A 21726-nucleotide genomic window follows, 5' to 3' on the forward strand; every position below is an offset into this window, starting at 1 on the left:
GGAGAGGGCAGACAGAGCCTTGTTTAAACGCCTCATCCGAAAGACGGCACCCCTGACAGTGCATCGCTCCCTCAGTGCTGCACTGTCGTGTCAACAAAGATTTTGTCAAGTCTCTGAAGTGGGTCTCGAACCCACAACCTTCTGACTCAGGTGAAAGTGCTGCCAACTGAGCCACAACTGACCAAAGGCACTACCTGCATACATCTTAAACTATACAAGTCAGCTTACTACCTATTTATTATTGTTTTCTTCTCTGTGTTGCAGACAAGTAATGGTGGAGGGAGTTTAAGCGATTACTCCTCTTCTGTCCCTTCCACACCTAGCACAAGTCAGAAGGAGCTTCGAATCGACATCCCTCAAACCGCCAACACTCCAACTCCAGTTCGAAAACAGTCCAAACGACGTTCTAATATATTTGCTGTGAGTATCTACCTTGCTTTGTGGAGATCTGGAGCATTGTTATACTTCGAGTAACTAATGGATACTCCTAAGCTGAAATGGCACCCAGGTAACCAAAGAACAAAATGCCATCTTGTGTTACAGGAGCAGGTAACAGGAGGTGGAAGTAGCTTCATTGTGAAGTACTTTTCCTGCTCCGTTTCTTGGTTGTTAATTATTTTTATTTCCAGAAACGTTGCAGAACTGAGAATGTCCTACGTATTGAATGGAGGTGAGTTGGATGTCACCGAATGTATCTGTCTCATTGTTTCTTCATTGAAATGGATGACTCAGTGCTGCTATCAGACTACCTGTAAAGGTGCTTCTGAAGCTGATCAGCACGGGCTCCTGTTTGTGATCACTGACCGGTGCCCTTGCTGGAAAGTGTATATTTCTGGTCATTATTTAGGGCAGCTACAGAGCTTGGTTACAATGCCCCCATGATGAAATAACCTATCAATACTCAGCGCTTCGGCTAACACATAAAGAACTTGGGCAAGGTGATAAAGATCTGGCAGTGCCTGTGGAACTGTCCCCGTGAATCAGTGCGTTCATAAAGATCGGATAAGGTGAGCATTCCTGGGTTAGAGGTGTACAACCCAGCTCATTAACACTACATCTTCGAGAATACATGACTAACTTTACCAGAAGATGCATTCTGATTTGCTCACTTTCAGCCTACGATGATGAGGTTAAAAACAAATAATTGACAGGTCATCAACCTGAAACGTTAACCTAACCTTTTTCCTTTCTCCACAGATGCTGCCTGACCTGCTGAATGTTTCTAGCATTTTCTGTTTATATTTCAGATTTGCAGTATCTGCAGTGTTTTTGTTTTTTGTGAAATTGTGTCTTTGTTATACTGCAGCAAGACTGGAATTCTGCCACTAGGTGCCCTCGCTCAGCTGTAGAATTGTTAGCACTCCCTCCAACGGCAGAAAACAATCAACAGTTCCCCACAGGTCCATTTTATTAATACATCCTGCACAACCTAATCTCAGACCTAGGATGCTGAATCCTGAAAATATCTGTAGTGTCCTTAAAGAATAGATTGTGTAAAAATATACATGTAGCTGTATGTTTAATATCTGCTGCAACTTTGACAAATGAAATTCAAGCAGTTGTGCATGCAAAGTTAACTTTTTGGTTCTAACACATTACAACGTGCTTAAACTCTTGCTGTACATAATGCATGACAAATAGTAATTTTTTGCTTCAACTGTTGTAGCCTAGACTGTGCTGGTATGTAATTATATTAGAGGAGAAATTAAGTCTTACCCCCACCCTTACCGCCCCCCCCCCCCCCCCGCCTTCTCCCCAGTCAAAACAAAAGTTTTAAATAAACAAATTCCCAGCTTGAAGTAGACTGTGCAACTATTAGTTTATCTTCTCCCCTCTGTGGAGGCTACTGCATCTCGAGAACTGATGTGCCGATGTCAGCTGCAGGATACTTCAGTGAAAGGAGTGACAAAGCCATTTAACTTATACAAAGAACTGTCGATGGGGTAGAACTGAGCTGGAACTCACAACAAAGCATCAGAAGCACTAGGAAGGTAGAGAAAGAAATGGCAAAAGACCAGGGAATAAAATAGAATAATCTTAGCTGCCAAGGAGCTCTCAGTGTAATGGTGAGGATTTTGGTACGTCATTAAACTGAAGTGTGGCATTATCAGCCTGTGTGTCTTTGAGGTGTGAAAAACAGCCTGCATTAGTTACAGATTGTATCCTTCAGAACCTTAGATACGTCTGAAGAGAGCATTTTGGTCTGTGTAAAACAAGGATGATATGCCGGTGGCAGGTGATGGTAGTGAAGAGAGATGCAAGTGACGAATTAAGAATATCACCAAAAGTGTGTCGAACAACAATAGAATGTATTAGTTTGAAGTGCAATTATTCCTATAGTCTATCAGTACAGAGAGTAAAGTTGAGAGCAGCAAGAGAGGGGAAGACCCAGGGGAAATTTACAATACAAATAGTACAAACAGTTGTTCAAGAACAAGTGAAAGGGAAAAGCGTAGAGCAGCAGAAAGTGTACTTTAGGCACTATAGATAAAGTGAAAACTAGAAGGCGTAAGGCGATTAACCCAGCATCAAAGCTGAAGGTCAGGCTAGGGTGTGTGGCCCAACTAAGAGTTCTATATACAAATGCACGGAGTATAAGGAATAAATTAAATGAACTACAGGTTCAAATTCAAATTGGAGGGTATGACATGATAGCTATTACTGAGACATGGCTGCAGGATGGTCAGGATTGGGAACTAATTATACCAGGTTATAAGGTCTACAGGAGAGATAGGGAAAATGGAAGAGGGGGAGGAGGGGTAGCCTTAATGGTTAGAAATGAAATCACTTCAATGATAAAGGAGGAGAGGTAAGCAGCCAACAGAGACCTTATGGGTTGAATTGAGAAATAGGAAAGGATCTAAGACTACAGTGTGAGTTTTTTATAGGAGCACTGGCAGCAGCTCTGAAGTGCTAAATTGTATAAATGCAGAGATTAGACAAGCGTGTAACAAAGGCGTAGTGGTCTTAATGGGGGACTTTAACCTTCACATAGATTGGGAAAAGCAGACTAGCAACTGTCAGAAAGGTAGTGAATTTCTTGAGTGTGTCCGGGATAGTTTTCGACAGCAGTATGTCCTAGAGGCAACAAGGGGGCAAGCCATACTAGATTCAGTAATGAGTAATGAACCAGATTTAGTTAACAGCTGAACTGTGCGCGAACATCTATCCAATAGCGATCATAACATGATCGAGTTCAATGTAGTGTTTGAAAGGGAAAAAAGTGAATCAGCTGCTAAGATTCTAGACTTGGGTAAGGCCGACTTCAATGGGATGAGACAGAAACTGTCCACAGTAAACTGGGCAAATCTGTTAATGGGTAAAACGACTGATGATCAGTGGGAAATGTTTAAAGAAACACTTAACGAGATACAGAATCGGTTTATACCCCTGAGGGGCAAGAACTCCACTTGTCAAAAAAAAACAGCCATGGACAACTACAGAGGTAAGGGACAGAATAAGACATAAGGAAAGGGCATACAAAAAGGCAAAAAATGGCACAGATCCTGGTGAATGGGAAAGATACAAAGATCAACAAAGGGTCACAAAACAGATAGTAAGAGCTACAAAAAGAGAGTATGAAAAGAAACTTGCAAGAGATATCAAAACCAATACGAAGAACTTTTATATTTATATTAGGAAAAAGAGGGTGGTCAGGAGCAGTGTTGGCCACTTAAAAACTAAAAGTGGGGATATTGTCATTGACAATGGGGAAATGGCAGACATGTTGAACGATTACTTTGCGTCAGTACTTACAGTAGAAAAAGAGGATAGCATACCGGAAATCCCAAGAAAACTAATATTGAATCGGGGACAGGGACTCAATAAAATTAATATAAGTAAAGCAACAGTAATGAAGAAAATAATAGCACTAAAGAGTGACAAATCCTCAGGATCAGATGGTTTCCATCCCAGGGTTTTAAAGGAAGTAGGTGAGCACATTGCAGATGCCCTAACTATAATCTTTCAAAGTTCTCTAGATTCAGGAACTGTCCCTCTAGATTGGAAAATTGCACATGTCACTTTGCTTTTTAAGAAAGGAGAGAGAGGGAAACCAGGGAATTATAGACCAGTTAGCCGAACATCTGTTGTGGGGAAAATGCTGGAGCCTATAATTAAGGATAGGGTGACTGAACACCTCGAGAATTTTCAGTTAATCGGAGAGAGCCAGCATGGATTTGTGAATGGTAGGTCGTGCCTGACAAACCTGATTGAATTTTTTGAAGAGGTGACTAAAGTAGTGGACAGGGGAATGTCAATGGATGTTATTTATATGGACTTCCAGAAGGCTTTGATAAAGTCCCACATAAGAGACTGTTAGCTAAGATAGAAGCCCATGGAATCGAGGGAAAAGTACAGACTAGGTTAGGAAGTTGGCTGAGCGAAAGGCGACAGAGAGTAGGGATAATGGGTAGGTACTCACATTGGCAGGATGTGACTAGTGGAGTCCCGCAGGGATCTGTCTTGGGGCCTCAATTATTCACAATATTTATTAACGACTTAGATGAAGGCATAGAAAGTCTCATATCTTAGTTTGCCGATGACACAAAGATTGGTGGCATTGTAAGCAGTGTAGATGAAAACATAAAATTACAAAGCGATATTGATAGATTAGGTGAATGGGCAAAACTGTGGCAAATGGAATTCATTGTAGGCAAATGTGAGGTCATCCACTTTGGATCAAAAAAGGATAGAACAGAGTACTTTCTAAATGGTAAAAAGTTAAAAACAGTGGATGTCCAAAGGGACTTAGGGGTTCAGGTACATAGATCATTGAAGTGTCACGAACAAGTGCAGAAAATAATCAGTAAGGCTAATGGAATGCTGGCCTTTATATCTAGAGGACTAGAGTACAAGGGGGCAGAAGTTATGCTGCAGCTATACAAAACCCTAGTTAGACCGCACCTGGAATACTGTGAGCAGTTCTGGGCACCGCACCTTTGGAAGGACATATTGGCCTTGGAGGGAGTGCAGCGTAGGTTTACTAGAATGATACCCGGACTTCAAGGGTTAAGTTATGAGGAGAGATTACACAAATTGGGGTTGTATTCTCCGGAGTTTAGAAGGTTAAGGGGTGATCTGATCGAAGTTTATAAGATATTAAGGGGAACAGATAGGGTGGATAGAGGGAAACTATTTCGGCTGGTTGGGGATTCTAGGAGTAGGGGGCACAGTCTAAAAATTAGAGCCAGACCTTTCAGGAGTGAGATTAGAAAACATTTCTACACACAAAGGGTGGTAGAAGTTTGGAACTCTCTTCCGCAAACGGCAATTGATACTAGCTCAATTGCTAAATTTAAATGTGAGATGGATAGCTTTTTGGCAACCAAAGGTATTAAGGGATATGGGCCGAAGGCAGGTATATGAAGTTAGATCACAGATCAGCCATGATCTTATGAAATGGCGGAGCAGGCTTGAGGGGCTGAATGGCCTACTCCTGTTCCTATGTTCTTACAGTCCTCACCACTAACACCATCCCTGCTTATCACAGGCAGCTGCCTATATTGGGCAAATGGCGTGAACTGTATGCCATTACCACAGGCGTCAAATACAAAAGTGCCACTTACGAAGCGGGCCGGCTTTTCAAGCAACTTCAGTCAGCTGTTTGCACTTCATTAAAGTGTGATTGCCTCAGTGATGTGTCTGTATGGAAATTGTGACTTTAGGGTTTTGTTTGCCCTTTTGTGATACCTGCGACTTGGCTCAGGCAGTCCTGCCTCTCCTCCCCCAGTCCCACTGGGGCCTTGAATTCCAATGACTCCTCTGGGCCCATCTCGCTGGCTGACCTCCCATTACCAGCGGCCGGGTTAGAGCCAGATTTGTTGGACAGGAGCACGGCCTGGATGTTGGGAAGGACCCTGCCCTGGGCCATGGCAACCCCCTCCCTGGGCCACAGTGCCAACCCCCCCCCCCCCCCCCCCCTGGTCCACGGCAACCCCCCGCAGCAGCTTGTCGAGCTCCTGGTTGTGGTCGATGGAGAGCAGCAAGTGGTGGGGGAGGGATGATCGACTCCTTGTTATCCTGCCCCACATTGCCTGCCAGCTCCGCGATCTCTGCTGTCGGGTATTCGACTATAGTGCCCAAATCGACCTGGGCCCTGACTCCGACACGGTCGCCATAGCGGAGCAGGAGATGAACATGGCTGATGGGAACTTAAGACCGGTCCGAGACTGATGTGTCTTAGCTTTCGCATGGGAAGGAGATGAGAGCTTGTTTAAAATGTTTTGGTTACACTGTCCACCGCATATAGCGAGCAAATCGCGCTAACACCAATACGTCCGCTATACGCGCTAGGGACTGTACCAATGCGTTAAATATGCTCAGTGACGACATGAATTCTTTGGCTTTAGAACTTTGCAAGGGTTGAAAAGTTACTCGCCCTCTGCCTAAGTAACACTGAGGATTTTTTTCACCCCGTCATTCCCTGCACTAGCAGCAAATGTTCGTTAAACTTATAATTTACCGGACTTGTAAATCCTGTGTCTCTCAGTTATGTGCCTGAATGTTGTAATGATGCAGTAAGAGTGCCGTTAACATTTTGTGCTATTTGAAGATAAAATTTCCAGCCTTAAGCTTTCAATGCACAATATTGCTCGGTGTCTTTTAAGTTTGATCCCTGCTATGTTCCAACGGTCATTTTCTGTCTTCTAGTCTCGAAAAGGAAGTGACCTAGACAAGGAGAAGAAAAATCTTGACACCAGAGCAGACAGTATTGGAAGTGGCCGTGCAATCCCAATTAAACAGGTAAGCTGCTGTTTTTCCTTTCTCCCCACTGCTCTTTTTAATTGGAGGCAGAGAGCACCATATTTTTGACACTGTAACACACCTCTTGTTTTTTCACTATCTGTTTGTTTGATGCTTTCCATTTCGTTAACATAGAAGCCACACACTTGACATCAATTAGCTGGGGCCTAAATGTGGTAAAATAAGATCATTAGAGTAAGATGCTCATGACACCGTGGGAAGTTTTAAGAACGGGGCCTAATTAACTGTAATCTGCAGGCCCTATCTGCATATGGAGTGCTTCCAGCTTTGGCTGATTCAAAGCCCGGCTTTGTAGGAGTGCCGTGATTAGGACTGAACAGGCGAGTGTCTGAATCCGATCACTGTACAGAACTCTTGTGATCTTGTATATTGTTTGACTTGGCCCCAATTTGCCGATGCAGGAGGACATCTGAACATGACTTTCTCCGTTCCTAAAGCTGAGGCAATTAGTTGATAACGATAGCCTGTGCATTGACTATTTGCCCTTGTTTGCAAATCTCTAATGAAGAGGTTCCAGTAGCACCTCAAATAATGTGCAAATTAACTTGCTTGCTTTGACATGGGGGATGGGGGAATTTTTTGAACAGCTGGGAATGTGGCCTTTGTGTCAATCATGTCCATACGATTAGGCAAAAAAGATATTTTGATACAGTCGTACGGTGCTTATTCGGAAATGTTTTTTTCTCTCTTCACCCTATTTTTAAAAATGAAGTTGGATGTTGCCTTAAACAATGTAACATTGACATTCTGGGTTTACATTGGCCTTACATGTGGAGTCTAGCTGAGTTTCTTCTCTGAATAAAGCACAGAACACACAGAGAGTTTTGTTTTTCACAATGAAATTCATAGAACAAGAATCTTCTTCGAAAAAAATCTAAAATTTAGATTCATAGTGGTAAGTCACAAACTGCTAATGTTTATACGTTTCCCGGTGTCGCTGACATTTGTAGTTACTCAATATCCTCATCATATCCAGCACATTGAGACAGCTGGGAAATTTACATCAAAAATAACCTTCTGCATCCTGGCATATTCCAGATGTTTGAATATAGAATAACGGATACCCAGACTGAGTTATCAGCTGAAATCGAATTGAGCGGTTCAAAGAATAATGGATACCTGGGAGTGAGTAATAGACTGGAATCTAATCGAGGGGTACAGATAATTTGTATATAGAATAAGGGATACCTGGGAATGAGTTACAGGCTAGAATCTAATCAAAGGGTTTAGGTGACATCACATACCATGACAGTGAACTCTGAACAGTTTAGAATCAACATGGGAACCATGAATTAGATTACAGCCTTGACTATGCTTCCTAGTTTGTGATATTGATGCTATGTATGATCTGATTTTCCTGCGGTCCTATATTTTTGGTGCAGTACTGCTGTAGGTGCAGGTTGAGTAGGCTCCAGGTCCTTGCCCCCATGTTGACTTTCACACACGAGCAGTAACAGTGGAGCTATTGTTACCCCAGCTTTTCGGGATGTCATCTGCATTTGATTATCAGGAAATTCTGTGGCGATCTATATTCGATTAATGGCCCAGCACCACCACAGTTTCTCACATTGTGGTAACTAATTAGAGTTGTGCGTCATTTCTACTGTATGAATTCAAGGAGCTGAGATGTGAAACATGTCGTGCAGCCTTATTGTAGTTATTTGTCTAATTATTTCAATTGTAAATTTCTGCAGTTTAATATGGTAGATTGATTAATTAAAGTATTTATTTACTTTCAATGACTGAAAGAAATGCGTTCAAATAAATTAGCACAAGACTTTGATTAATTCCGGTGTAAAGTTTCTAAAGAAGTGTGCAAATGCTTTAAAAGCCAAGCTAAGGAGAGAGGGAAAAAAGAAATCTGAGTCTCTGCTTTGTCTTGACTGGGCTTGTCATTTATTAATTTTTCATAGTTGGAGAATTGTACATACATAATCACTTGATTGCAGTGGGAGTTGGCAAGTTCCTATGGTCTCATTTGCATAAATCTTGTTAAGTCAATGGCAGTTAATGAAGTACAAATGAGCTCAAAGAAGGTGACATGGAAATGGCTGATGGCAGATGGGTAGTCTGTTTATGTGATCACAGCTGTGTGTATGTGCATGTGAGGCTCTGGCTGGCAGTGTGCTAGGCTTTTACAGCATCCTCATGCAGTCTGAAAGGCCAGGGCTTCCTCAAAGGCAAAAATGTCCTCGCTTTTCACATCAAACCACTGAGTTTCTGAGTAAAATTCTATTGATCTCAGTATACAGCTATTTATAACCTGCTTCTCTAAGAGTGCCCCTTGTCGCAGTGGGTCGTATTGAGAGGTGGAGTCTTTGATTAGGTTTGGTAAAATTTCCTACTGTGTCGCTGAAAGAAATGGGAGACGAGTGTATTTTTGAGATGCTGTCAAAATATTAGAGGATCAATGGTGAGGTGGTTAGAGGAGATTTGGGGGCAAACAGTGAATTACCTCGAGGAGAATTGCAGTAAACAATGAGTTAAATAAAGGAGAAAAGGGAGCAGACAGTGAGTTTCATGGAGGAGATTTGGGATGAACAGTGAGTTACAAAAAGGACAGTAGGGGCCAGCACTAAATTTCATAGAGGAGAATAATCGGGAAGAGGTAAGTTATGCAGAAGACAATTGGAGGCCAGCAGTGGAGGAGAGTAGCAGGGAAGATGTGAGTTATTAGAGGAGAGTAAGGGATCAGCAGTGAGTTATTGAAGGAGAATAAGGAGTCACAAGTGAATTGCACAGAGGGGAATAGTGAACTGGCAGTGAGTTATATGGGTCCTGCAGCGAATTATGTAGAAGATAATGAAGGCCAGCAGTAGGTTGTGTGAGTGGAGAATTGGAACCTGGTACTGAGTTGAACTGACAGAGAGCCAGGTGCCTGAAAATGAGTTACTTTGTGGAGAATGGGGAGCTATTAGTAAGTTGAACAAGTAGAGAACAGTAAAACTACGTAGAGGGGAATAGGATGCCAACAATGGATAGTGACAAGGGAAGAATAGAAGGCCAACAATGAGTGGCACTGACCGGGAATAGGAGGCCAACATTGGGTAGTGTAAATAGAGGATAGGGGGCTGACAGTGAGTGGCACTGACCGGGAATAGGGGGCTGATGGTGAGTGGCACTGACCGGGAATAGGGGGCTGGCAGTGAGTGGCACTGACCGGGAATAGGGGGCTGATGGTGAGTGGCACTGAGGGAGAATAGGGGGCTGACGGTGAGTGGCACTGACCGGGAATAGGGGGCTGATGGTGAGTGGCACTGACCGGGAATAGGAGGCTGGCAGTGAGTGGCACTGACCGGGAATAGGAGGCTGGCGGTGAGTGGCACTGAGGGAGAATAGGAAGCTGGTGGTGAGTGGCACTGAGGGAGAATAGGGGGCTGGCGGTAAGTGGCACTGAGAGAAAATAGGAAGCTGGCGGTGAGTGGCACTGACTGGGAATAGGGGGCTGGCAGTGAGTGGCACTGACCGGGAATAGGAGGCTGGCAGTGAGTGGCACTGAGGGAGAATAGGGGGCTGGCAGTGAGTGGCACTGACCGGGAATAGGAGGCTGGCAGTGAGTGGCACTGACCGGGAATAGGAGGCTGGCAGTGAGTGGCACTGACCGGGAATAGGAGGCTGGCAGTGAGTGGCACTGACCGGGAATAGGAGGCTGGCGGTGAGTGGCACTGACCGGGAATAGGAGGCTGGCAGTGAGTGGCACTGACCGGGAATAGGAGGCTGGCGGTGAGTGGCACTGACCGGGAATAGGAGGCTGATGGTGAGTGGCACTGACCGGGAATAGGAGGCTGGCGGTGAGTGGCACTGACCGGGAATAGGGGGCTGATGGTGAGTGGCACTGACCGGGAATAGGAGGCTGATGGTGAGTGGCACTGACCGGGAATAGGGGGCTGATGGTGAGTGGCACTCACCGGGAATAGGGGGCTGATGGTGAGTGGCACTGACCGGGAATAGGAGGCTGGCTGTGAGTGGCACTGACTGGGAATAGGGGGCTGATGGTGAGTGGCACTGACCGGGAATAGGGGGCTGATGGTGAGTGGCACTGACTGGGAATAGGGGGCTGATAGTGAATAACATGGGCAGAGAAGACAAAGGTTGAAGTCGTGAATTGCACAGGCAGAGAAGAGTGCCCAATATCCTTGTATTTTGCAGCGCACAAAGATTTAAAAATGATCTCTTAAGCACAAGATTGTTACCATCTAATTCTCACATGTCCCACATGTTGCATGAGAACACGTAACTGCCATCTATGAGAAAATATCCTGCAGAACATAAGTTTTGGTTGAAAAACATTTTCTTAACAGCTTGTTGACTGACACTATTTTACATTATGTGATCAGGAGAGAAGGTTTCTGCCTCCCCATAGTCTTGCACTAACTCCAAACTGTAGGAGTGCTTTTTAAGGGGTGGTAGTATTCCACTGTGGACCCAACATTTGCTCTCAAGTGCTTGCCTGTGTCTAAATCTAATGTGCGGTACAATATAAGTTCTAAGGTCCGTCTTACTCATGAAATGAATTGAATAGTTTGCAAGGCTCTTTGCTGCCTCGTATATCTTTTAAAACAGTGCTTTTTTTCGGGACTATCTTAGTCGTGAAAAAATTCAGCGTTGAATAAAAGATTTTTCATATTAGCAGTTTTGTGTGTTGTACTGTTTCTACCCTTTCCCTCTCATCTGCCTCCTCAAATAAAGCCTGAGCCTGATTATGCCCCTGTCTCCCACAGCAATAGAGGGTGAATGATATGTTGAATTGACCTATTGAGGTGACCGCTCTCAAAGGTGAGGGAGGGTACCATTAATCTGCAACTAATACCCCTTTGTGTTATACGCCTGCCTTTGGAGGCAGTGCTGCACTATAAACCAACCCGCATACGCTGTCTCTACAGACATCACCAAAGTGGTTTTGCTGCTTGCCTACAGATGCCAATAGCAGCATTTGAAGTTGCGCCCACCATTTTATTCTGAGCTCTCAGTTCACTCACACGGGTGGCCAGTGCCCTTGTGAACGTTCCTCCAACATCAGGGAAATTGTGTGTGGCCAGAACTCCTAATCGCAAACACAACTTTGCAGTAATGGTGTGTGTACAAATTCACTCCTCAGTACAAACATATTTTAATTTACACAAAGGGAACCAGGTTATATTGGAAGTGATTCTAAGGTATAAATGAGTTGTTATCATCATCATTATTAGCTTTAAAAAAAATTCGAATTAATTTTATCATGCTTATGTATTTTAGGGATTTTGTTCAAACATTGATTGGAGATGTAATGTTGAGAGGTACTGGCCTGAAAGGATTACTAGGCCAGACTGATGAAACAGCTGAATAAACCTGACCAAAGCAAAAAGCTTACATTTTTGGAGTGCAGTGACTGTTTTTATTTAAATGTCCGATGTTACTGACTATCTCTACTGATGTAAATCCAACTCTCTCACACTGTAGGACTCAATAGCCAGCATTCTGTGTTACTGACAGTATCTGTACTGTTGTAGTCTTGCTCCCGCCCACTGTGGGGTTCAGTAACTTATCGTAGCTAGGACTCTGTTAATGACTATACTGATTAATCTAGGTTCATTCAACCTTTCCTCCAAGTTTGTTCTGCCTTCAGCACTCACAAAAATATATTTCTTTGAATGATAAAAGATAACAGTGCTTTTAAAGGGTGGAAACAGTGACTGCTAATTCTGTCAGGAGAACAGGCTTGGAGTTACTGAGTCCCAACAGTGTGAGGGAGATGAATCAACATCACCCTTTAAATATAGGTAGGATGTACAAACGTAATACCTGAAATGAAAATTACCGTATTTCATGAAAGTGTGTTTTTTAAATATTCCATGCCCTACACTTCCTGTCTGAGCGGTTACAATAAGTGGGGTCGAGGGATCTTTGAACAGGGGTGTCCTCAAATCCCTGGAATTTTTTTATATATATATATATATATATATATATATATATATATACACAGAAACAAAATATGAGCAATACTGTCTAAGTCCTACACTCAAGGGAAAAAAAGTTTTCACCGTGTTAATTTGGGTGGAAGATATTAACTGAAGTTGAGAGTCTTTTTTTGGCAAATGGTACCCAGGTTGGTAAATGCAGAGTTTCCTGCTGGACATGAGGAAGTCAACTCACAGACAGTTGCAACTTGCACATAATAGTGTTCTCATGATAGAAATAAGCAGTACATGATTAATGAAGTATGTGCTGGCTGTGTTTTTAATAGTGTGGGGTCCAGCAGCTTTGTGTGATAATATTTACAATAAATGGAATGCAGGGTAGAAATATGTTCTTTTCATGTTCTTGTCTTCTCCCTTTTTCTCCTGAAGGCACTGACTTTTTCTAGAGTACAGTACCTGCTGCCTTCCAGTCCAGTATCTTCCTTTTTATAACATGTGTGCCTGGACAGTGTCATCGGGCTGTTTGTCTATTCAGAGTTTCACAGGTGCCCTCACACAGGCTTTTTCCAGCAAGAGTCATTGAATGGTGATCAGGGGCAGAATTGTTTTCTCTCCCCCTCTCCAGTCCAATGGCACTGAGGTCAGCTGTAGTCCACCTACCACTGCCCCGGCTAAGATCAAATGGGAAATTGAACCTGGTTCACTCCTGGCCTGTATGGCACAGATCCACATTGAGCAGTCCGTTCACGTTTTTGGATATCAATTCGGTCCTTACGTTGTAGCTTAAAAATGTGCCAGAAATTAGGCAAGTGAAGATATTATTCATATGTCACTGAGAATAAAATGCATGGAAAGCAGGTTATTCACTTATCAGAAGTTGGTCTCAGAGAAACAAATGGTTTTGTGCTGCCTTTGAACCCGTAACATTTTACAAGCTGCAACGTTTCCCCCTGTTAAAAGTCGCAGTGAATCAAATTAAATTATACGGTTGATAATGAAAAAGTAAATGTATGAAGAAATGGACCCCGATTAAAATTCCCATTAGTCTCTCTACATTGTTAATGTATCTTCACAGGGAATATTAGGACACTGATGTGAAGACAAAAGCAGCAGGAGCAAGATTCTAAATTTGAACATGAATCTATTTCAATGGGAGTGCTTTGAGGAGTCTGTTAGTCGCTGAGGGCAGTCAGCAGTCAGTGTTAAAAATTCAAGCCCTTTAAAGTGCTTATTGTGTGTTTTACTGGAGTCGCAGTAATAGTGTCTTTAATAGGATTTTCCTTGGTTTGAATAAAGCTTTTCTTTAAGGGAAACCTTGTAACAACGTTATTAGCGATTGTTGAGGTATTTGTCCGGCATAGAGATGGAGTGTGACCCCTGTAAACTCCTCCTTAAGCTTTTACGACCATGGGACTGAATAATAAACCCTTTTTTGAAAAAAGCTGCTCGTGGAACACTTAAAAGGCTGCACATTACTCAGATGTAAAAGATACAGCCTCCTGCAAGCAGCCAGTGATAAAATTGGACCTTGACTGGACCGTTAATTGATTTGAAAGTTCCCTCAGGCTTACTTGCTTGTTTTTTCCCCCCTGCTATTGTATACGTGATGCAGTCACTATTCCCACAGCCGTCAAAATATTTCTTTCCAAGTAATTAGATAAACTGTGTCCTTACACCAGAAATGTGCGGTGTGTACCTGCATAGAATTTCTCCGCATTTATGATGGGACTGCAGGGATAGTATGTCTGACTATACTTAGATTCCCCCTCCCCCCCACTTCCTTAGGAACTGGCAAGTGATTGGTTTTGTACATGTTGGAATTTAATTATGATTTGACATAAATGAAAAATAGTCAAACCTGTGGGACCTTGCTGTGTGCAAATTGGCTGCCACGTTTCTTACATTACAACAGCGACTACCCTTCAGAAAGTACTTCATTGGCTGTAAAGCGCCTTTGGGATGCCCTGAAGTCATGAAGGCACTATATAAATGCAAGTTCTTTCTATCTGTCTTTCTTTCTTTCTGTTCTTTTTGTTCGTTCTGTCTGTGTCTCTGTCTCTGTCTGTCTTTCTTTCTGTTCGTTCTTTCTTTCTGTTCGTTCTTTCTTTCTTTCTTTCTTTCTGTTCGTTCTTTCTTTCTGTTCTTTCTGTTCGTTCTTTCTTTCTTTCTTTCTTTCTGTTCTTTCTTTCTTTCTGTTCTTTCTGTTCTTTCTTTCTGTTTTTTTTCTTTCTTTCTTCCTGTCTCTGTCTGTCTGCTGTTTGTCGAGATTGGGCACGACCCCAGAGATGGTACTTTAGGCCAGTGTCACATACGGACCTCTTTACAACAGTTTCAAAGGTAGCATTGGCGGAGTCCTCCCTCTCAGACGGGGAGTGGAATGGGGACAAGATGCAAAAATATTTGGTGGGGGGGAGAGTGAGATTAGTAAATGGAGGGAAAAATGACAAACTCCAAGTATGTAAGCTATGTGTAAAAATGAACTGATCAGCTGAGACCGGGTGATGCAGTGGGTTAGCACCCTATCGTTTCAACTCAGGGGCTGGCTCCCAATCTTGCCCAGATTGATGGGATGGAACACTCCTATCCCTAGCCACGAACCGCATGTTGGGCTCGTGGGTTTGTCAGGACTCGTGTCATTCACTAAGAATGGCTCATGTGGAGAATGGAAGTATCAGACTGCTTTAATAGGGAATACTCTTTCCAAGGTTAGGGGTAGGGTAGTTTCTGCCCTTTCTGACATTACAGTAGCTAATTCAGCATTATAGAGGCAGTGGGACTTTCTATCCTGAGAGTACTTGATGGCACAGAGTACAGAGAGCTTTACTGTGCATCTATACCTGGCCTGTATGAGTATTAGTGAGAAGTGTTACATTATCCTATCACTTTCCTTCCTTAATGAGCACAACAATAAAGCTAGATAATGATTATAAAATGATGTGTCTTTGTAATGCCGTTAACAGGACTCTCTGAATGCAGAAAACAATCTCTCTAAGGGGCTGCAAGTGAAAGACAGCAGTTGATTTTGAATGTATTATTTCACTTTTCAGTATTTAAAATGATGTAAAACCTATCACGCCACTGAGCTCAGCAGGACCACCATTATACAGCCTTTAGCTCAGTCCTCAGCACATAGCTCTCCAACATGGGTCTCAACAAGTTTTAATTTGGCAGCAGAACAGAACAGGGACCACAAAAGTGTCCGGAATGTAATTTTTTCTCTCTCTCCTTGCAATTTTCTCCTCGTATTTATTCCCCTCCTCTCCTCCTCTCACCTCACTGCAATGAGGGCCAGCAGGTTATTTGACTAGAGGTGCAAATCCAGTCCCGACCTTACCTGACACACACACATGTATCTCCAGTTGAGACCACAGTATAGCAGCTGGGAGCATGGACCCAGGCCAAATTTTCCTTCTCTACCCCAGGGTTACTATAGCCAGTTACAGTACCCATAAAAAGAAAGAAAGAACGAACTTGCATTTCTATAGTGCCTTGCATGACCTCAGGACGTCCCAAAGCGCTTTGCAACCAATGAAATACTTGCTGTATTACACTGCAGTAATGTCAGAAACGCAGCTGCCAATTTGCTCACAGCTAGCTCCCACAAACAGCAATGTGATAATGACCAGATAATCTGTTTTAATGATGTTGGTTGAGTTCTAAGTCCCACTCCAGAGACTTGAACCTACAACCTTCTGACTTGAGGCGAGAATGCTACCAACTGAGCCACGGCTCACACCACAGCCTGGAGCCGCCTCTGACTGTGTAGCTCAGAGACGGAGACTTCACCTCTAGAATGTGTATTTTATGTGCCGCATGTGTTACGGGCTCCTTCTGGATACAGCAGGAATATAAATGAGGTGGCAAGTCGACATCAAGATGGGAACTTCAAGACACGGCTGAAAGCAAATTTAAACTGGTCTCTCCAGCGATACGGGCTGCTGCTAGCTGGCATTTAGATCTGACTGCGTGTGAGCTGACCTCTCAGTCTGTCCATAAAGGCTACTCCAGCGTGGTATTTGCTTTGCTGGGATGTGTAAAACCTTCATAACCGCTCCTCAAAATTGGAGAAGACTTTGAACAAGTACGCCCATGTGATCTCATGCCCACATAACCGTTCATCTTGCTGCCAGTGCCTTGTAACTACTCCACAAAGTATATGAGCTTGAATTCAGCTCTACACTATAAACATGCCATGAATTCCACCGGACCTCCTCATTGGTCAGGAAAGCCATCTTTTCCACTTTGCATGATTATAAAAATGATCTTGGGGAAACGGAGCTATTTAACCAACACATATGTACTCCTATGTACACGATGAACAAAGCAGTATTGCAGATCCTCTGAGCCAGAAATGATGACAGTTGTATTGTCATTAATAAATTTGTGGAGATTTATGAGCATTGTTTACAGACTGTGTTTGCCCGGTGAAATTGTACCAGCAGCTGTTTTGTGTTGCTAATTAACAGCTAATTACCAAAAAGCAGTTTGTGTGTTTGCCAATAAACTGGCTCATGCATTTTGCAGCGAACGTTTGTAAATTAATTTGCATGGTGCAAGGCCAGTTGAATGAATAAACTTGGAACCTGGGAATGAGACTGGATATTGTCACTGGCAGGGGCAATCCTTGCTGTCAGTGATTGTTGCATATGTTGCTTGCTCTTGTTTCTCAGTGGATGGATGTTCTCCTCCATTTGGCTCATGTGCAGACCTGCATGTTGGAGGGAGGCAAACTGGGATTGTTGGCCTTTGACCAGAGGCACTCAGAGACTTGGGTGGAACATGGAACATATTTCACTTCATTGGAAGTAAGGATGTGATTTCACCACCTCGTGCTATTGAGTCAGACAGACCAGGAAGGTCCCAAGTTGGATTCCTGATCTGTGTTGAGTTAGCTGACCTCAGCAGGACGGGGCAGTTGAAGTGGTTCAACTGGTCTTAGTGCGTTTGGGCTAGGGAGGAGAAAGATCAGCCAAGGTTTCCACTCCAATCCAGCGACTCCTGCTGGGAAGTGTGTGGATGTTGGGTCAGTCCGGGCTCTGATGCTCTCCATTAGTCAACTGGCACCTGTGGATCAATTCTCTAAAGCTGTGTCAGCTGAGGCTCAGTGGGTAGCACTCTCGCCTCTGAGTCAAGATTGTTGGTTCAAGTCCCACTCCAGCGACTTGAGCATAAAATCTAGACTGACACTCCAGTGAGGTGCAGTCTTTTGGATGAGATGTTAAACCGCGGGCCCGTCTGCCCTCCCAGGTGGATGTAAAATATCCCATGGCACTATTTTGAAGAAAACCAGGGGCGTCCTGGCCAATATTTATCCCTCAACCAACACCTAAAAAAACAGATTACCTGGTCATTATCACATTGCTGTTTGTGGGACCTTGCTGTGCGCAAATTGGCTGCCATATTTCCCACATTACAACAATGACTACACTTCAAAAGTACAAATTGGCTTTAAAACACTTTGTGGCATCCCACGGTCATGAAAGGCACTGTATAAATGGAAGCCTTTTCTTTAATGCATTCTAGTATTATGTTCCTGTAGATCACTGTTTCTCACTAACATCTTGTTAGCAGCATATTGCTTGAGAGCCATGCAGGAATTCTCCAGCATGCTGCACAGTGGAGTAATGGGACATGGCTCTATGTCTGCAATCTCCACATGGTGTCACCCTGGACAGCTGCCCAAGTACAGGAAAGGCATTGTCCCACTGGAAGGAGATGGAATAATGCAGGACTGATAGTTCCGTCTAGTGAACTACAGGACTATACAACAACAACAACATGCATTTATATAGCGCTTTTAAAGTGGTAAAATGTCCCAAGGCGCTTCACAGGTGCATTATCAAACAAATTTTGACAACGAGCCACATAAGGAGACATTAGGACAGATGACCAAAGGCTTGGTCAAAGATGTAGATTTTAAGGAGTGTTTTAGAGGAGAGAGAGGTAGAGAGTCAGAGAGCATTAGGGAGCGAATTCCATGGCTACCAATGGAGGGGTGATGAAAATTAGGAATGCGCAAGAGGCCAGATTTGGAGTTATGCAGAGTTCTCAGAGGGTTGTAGGACTGGAGGATGTTACAGAGATAGGGAGGGGTGAGGCCATGGAGGGATTTGAACACAAGGTTGAGAATTTTAAATTTGAGGCATTGTTGAACCGGGAGCCAATGGTTAGCGAGCACAGGGGTGATGGGTATACAAACCAGAACTGGCACAGACCCATTGAGCAGGTTGAATCTATGGTCTGTGCTGAGTTAGCTAGTCTCAGTCAGAGCAGCAATGGGTTGCTACAATCAGATTCCCTACCCCTGGGTTAGGATGGGGAAAAGCCAGGCATGATTCCCACTCCTGATCACTATCCACTGACGCCTGCTAGAAAAGTATGTGCGACTGTAGGGACGTTATGTGAGAACATGAACTGTGATGCTCCCCAAGGTTGAATAGCCATGACATTCACTGTCAAGGCTCAAACATGAAGAATGGCTACTTGGGTGAAGTGCCAGGGACAGTAGGATTAGCACCTTTGGGAGAGGGTGTGGAAAAGGGTGACCATTTTAATAAAATGATGTATAGTTTTAGTACAGCTATTTGTTCCAGGGATAGTTTTGTTTCCTAATGGAATCCCTTTGCTTTCCCTCATCGGATGGTAAAGGAAGGAGAGGAAACAATGCTGAATGCCAGCTTTGCATACCTGTGAATGGAGGCACAGAGACACATGGTTACAGGTGAAAAGGAGGTGGGCTGCAAATTACCGGTATAATGTGTATCTTTGCTTTAGATACAGGGGAGAGACCGTGATGAAAATGGTGGTTCTCCCAGGGTGAGGCTGCCTCTTCAGGCATACTGAATGCAGTGTACTTGACTATTTGTGGTAGTGGGAACTGCGTTCGAGCTTCCCCCTGATTTTTTGAATTAAGCAGTAGATACAGAGTGTTGTTTTGAATTACACAGAGGTAGTGCAGTATAATATGAGTTTTCAAACTGGGTTTCCAGATAGTCCACAAGGTCATCAGATTTTTGCCCTATATTTTATCTTTTATATTTTTCTGCGTTTTTTGGCTTACAAGCTATTACTGTCACATATAAATTAAAATGTTTTCTGCAGTGATTAGCTGTGGGTGGCTTTCACTACCTTTCGAATATTAGGCCAACAGCAACTTGTATTTATATGGCGCCTTTAACATAGTGAAACATCCTAAGGCATTTCACAGGAGCCTTATCAAACAAATTTTGACGCTGAACCACATAAGGAGATATTAGGACAGGAAGCTTGGTCAAAGATGTAGGTTTTAAGGAGCATCTTAAAGGAGGAGAGAGAGGTGGAGAGGTTTAGGGAGGGAATTCTGGAGTTTAGGGCCAAGGCAGCTGAAGGCACAGCTGCCCATGGAGGTCGAAGGAAATCGGGGATACACAATGGCAGGGTTAAAGGAACCTATTGCTGGGTTTTCTCAGTCAGCCAACTGTCTGACGCGTGTGGAAGCTCATTCCCAGGCTCAAGTCTCTGAACCGAACTACTGAGAAATCCGCGGATGAAAGGTTTCTGTGTGACCGACGCAAGGGCACACGTTCCCCACGGTGACATAGTCCTGGGTCGGTGAGGTGGGTGGTGTCCCTACAGGAATTGTATGCACTTGTTATCGAGCAAATAGAGACCCTACCTGTGTCGATATCTCAGCAGTTTGATTTGAAGACTCTTAAATATTGTGATGGGGTTCCCACCATGTCAAGACATCGTGCTGACCAACACAAAGAAATCTGGGTTGAATTGGTTGGCCAATATAGAGACGTAAATACTATTTACTCTGTAGTTCAATCCCTTTACCCTGCCACTGGCAGCTGACAGGCTGTAATTTCATGCCTTGCAATGAAAGATGTCTTGAAGTCTGCTTCGTTCACCAGGGCAGAATTTAATTAAATTAACTACTGTCTTAATGGTGCTAATGTGTGCTTAATACTTCCTGTAGTTTTAAATTTAAAGAAGACAAAATCTGCCTCATGTGGGATTTTTAAGCTTTATTCTGAGTTCTTTTATTTAACATTACACAGAGGGACTGTTACATTAGAAAATACCTTCAAAAGAGGAGAGGATTGCTGTCATCACTGCCATGCTGTACCAGAATTGCCTCATTAACTGCAGTATCTGTAATGTATGTTGCCACCTATCGCTTTTTCAGCCAGACTCTTGTATTTTGAGCTTTTTTAAAAATTCATTCTCCGGATGTGAGCGTCACTGGCAAGGCTGGCATTTATTGCCCATCCCTAATTTCCTTTGAGAAGGTCATGGTGAGCCTTCTTCTCGAACTGCTGTGCCCACAGTGCTATTAGGTAGGGAGTTCCAGGATTTTGACCCAGCAGCGATGAAGGAACTGTGATATACTTCCAAGTCGGGATTGTGTGTGACTTGGAGGAGAACTTGATGGTGTCCCCATGTGCCTGCTGCCCTTGTCCTTCTAGGTGGTGGAGGTTGCGGGTTTGGGAGGTGCTACCGAAGAAGCCTTGGTGAATTGCTGCAGTGCATCCAGCAGGTAGTACACACTGCAGCCATGGTACGCCAATGGTGGAAGGAGTGGATATTTAAGGTGGTGAATAGGCTGCCAATCAAGCAGACAGCTTTGTCCTGGATGGTGTCAAGCTTCTTGAGTGTTGTTGCAGCTGTCCAGACAAGTGGAGAGTATCCCAACACACTCCTGATTTATGTCTTGCAGGTGGTGAAGAGGCTTTGGGGAGTCAGGAGGTGAGTCACTCGCTGCAGAATACCCAGCCTCTAACCTGCTCTAGTAGCCACAATATTTATATGGCTGGTCCAGTTGTGTTTCAGGTCAATGGCGGCCCCCTGGATATTGATGGTGGGCGATTCGGCGATTATGATGCTATTAATTGTTAAACTGTCCATTATTTTTTTCAAAATGAATCGAGGCAGCAAAAGTCCATTTTTTGAGCGCATGGACTGGTTTTCCAAATTATGTATAAACTCTGAGATGCTGATCTATCATTTAGTAAAAATCTTCGTAGAGTCTCACTTGAGTTTTGCCAAGTTGAAATCCTTGCAAATGTGCGAGAGTTAATAT

General features: G+C 43.6%; 1 protein-coding gene across 2 annotated transcripts in view; it reads left to right on the plus strand.

The window, feature by feature from the left end:
- Positions 1-21726, plus strand: part of agap1 (ArfGAP with GTPase domain, ankyrin repeat and PH domain 1) — a 655663-nt gene that overhangs the window by 395582 nt on the left and 238355 nt on the right. For both annotated transcript variants that reach the window (XM_067987994.1, XM_067987993.1), the window contains exons 8-9: positions 265-420; positions 6652-6744. In XM_067987994.1, the coding sequence (XP_067844095.1) occupies positions 265-420; positions 6652-6744 (249 nt within the window). The remainder of the gene's footprint in view (positions 1-264; positions 421-6651; positions 6745-21726) is intronic.

Source organism: Heptranchias perlo, chromosome 7, assembly GCF_035084215.1.
Source record: "Heptranchias perlo isolate sHepPer1 chromosome 7, sHepPer1.hap1, whole genome shotgun sequence".
In the NCBI taxonomy this organism is placed as follows: domain Eukaryota; kingdom Metazoa; phylum Chordata; class Chondrichthyes; order Hexanchiformes; family Hexanchidae; genus Heptranchias; species Heptranchias perlo.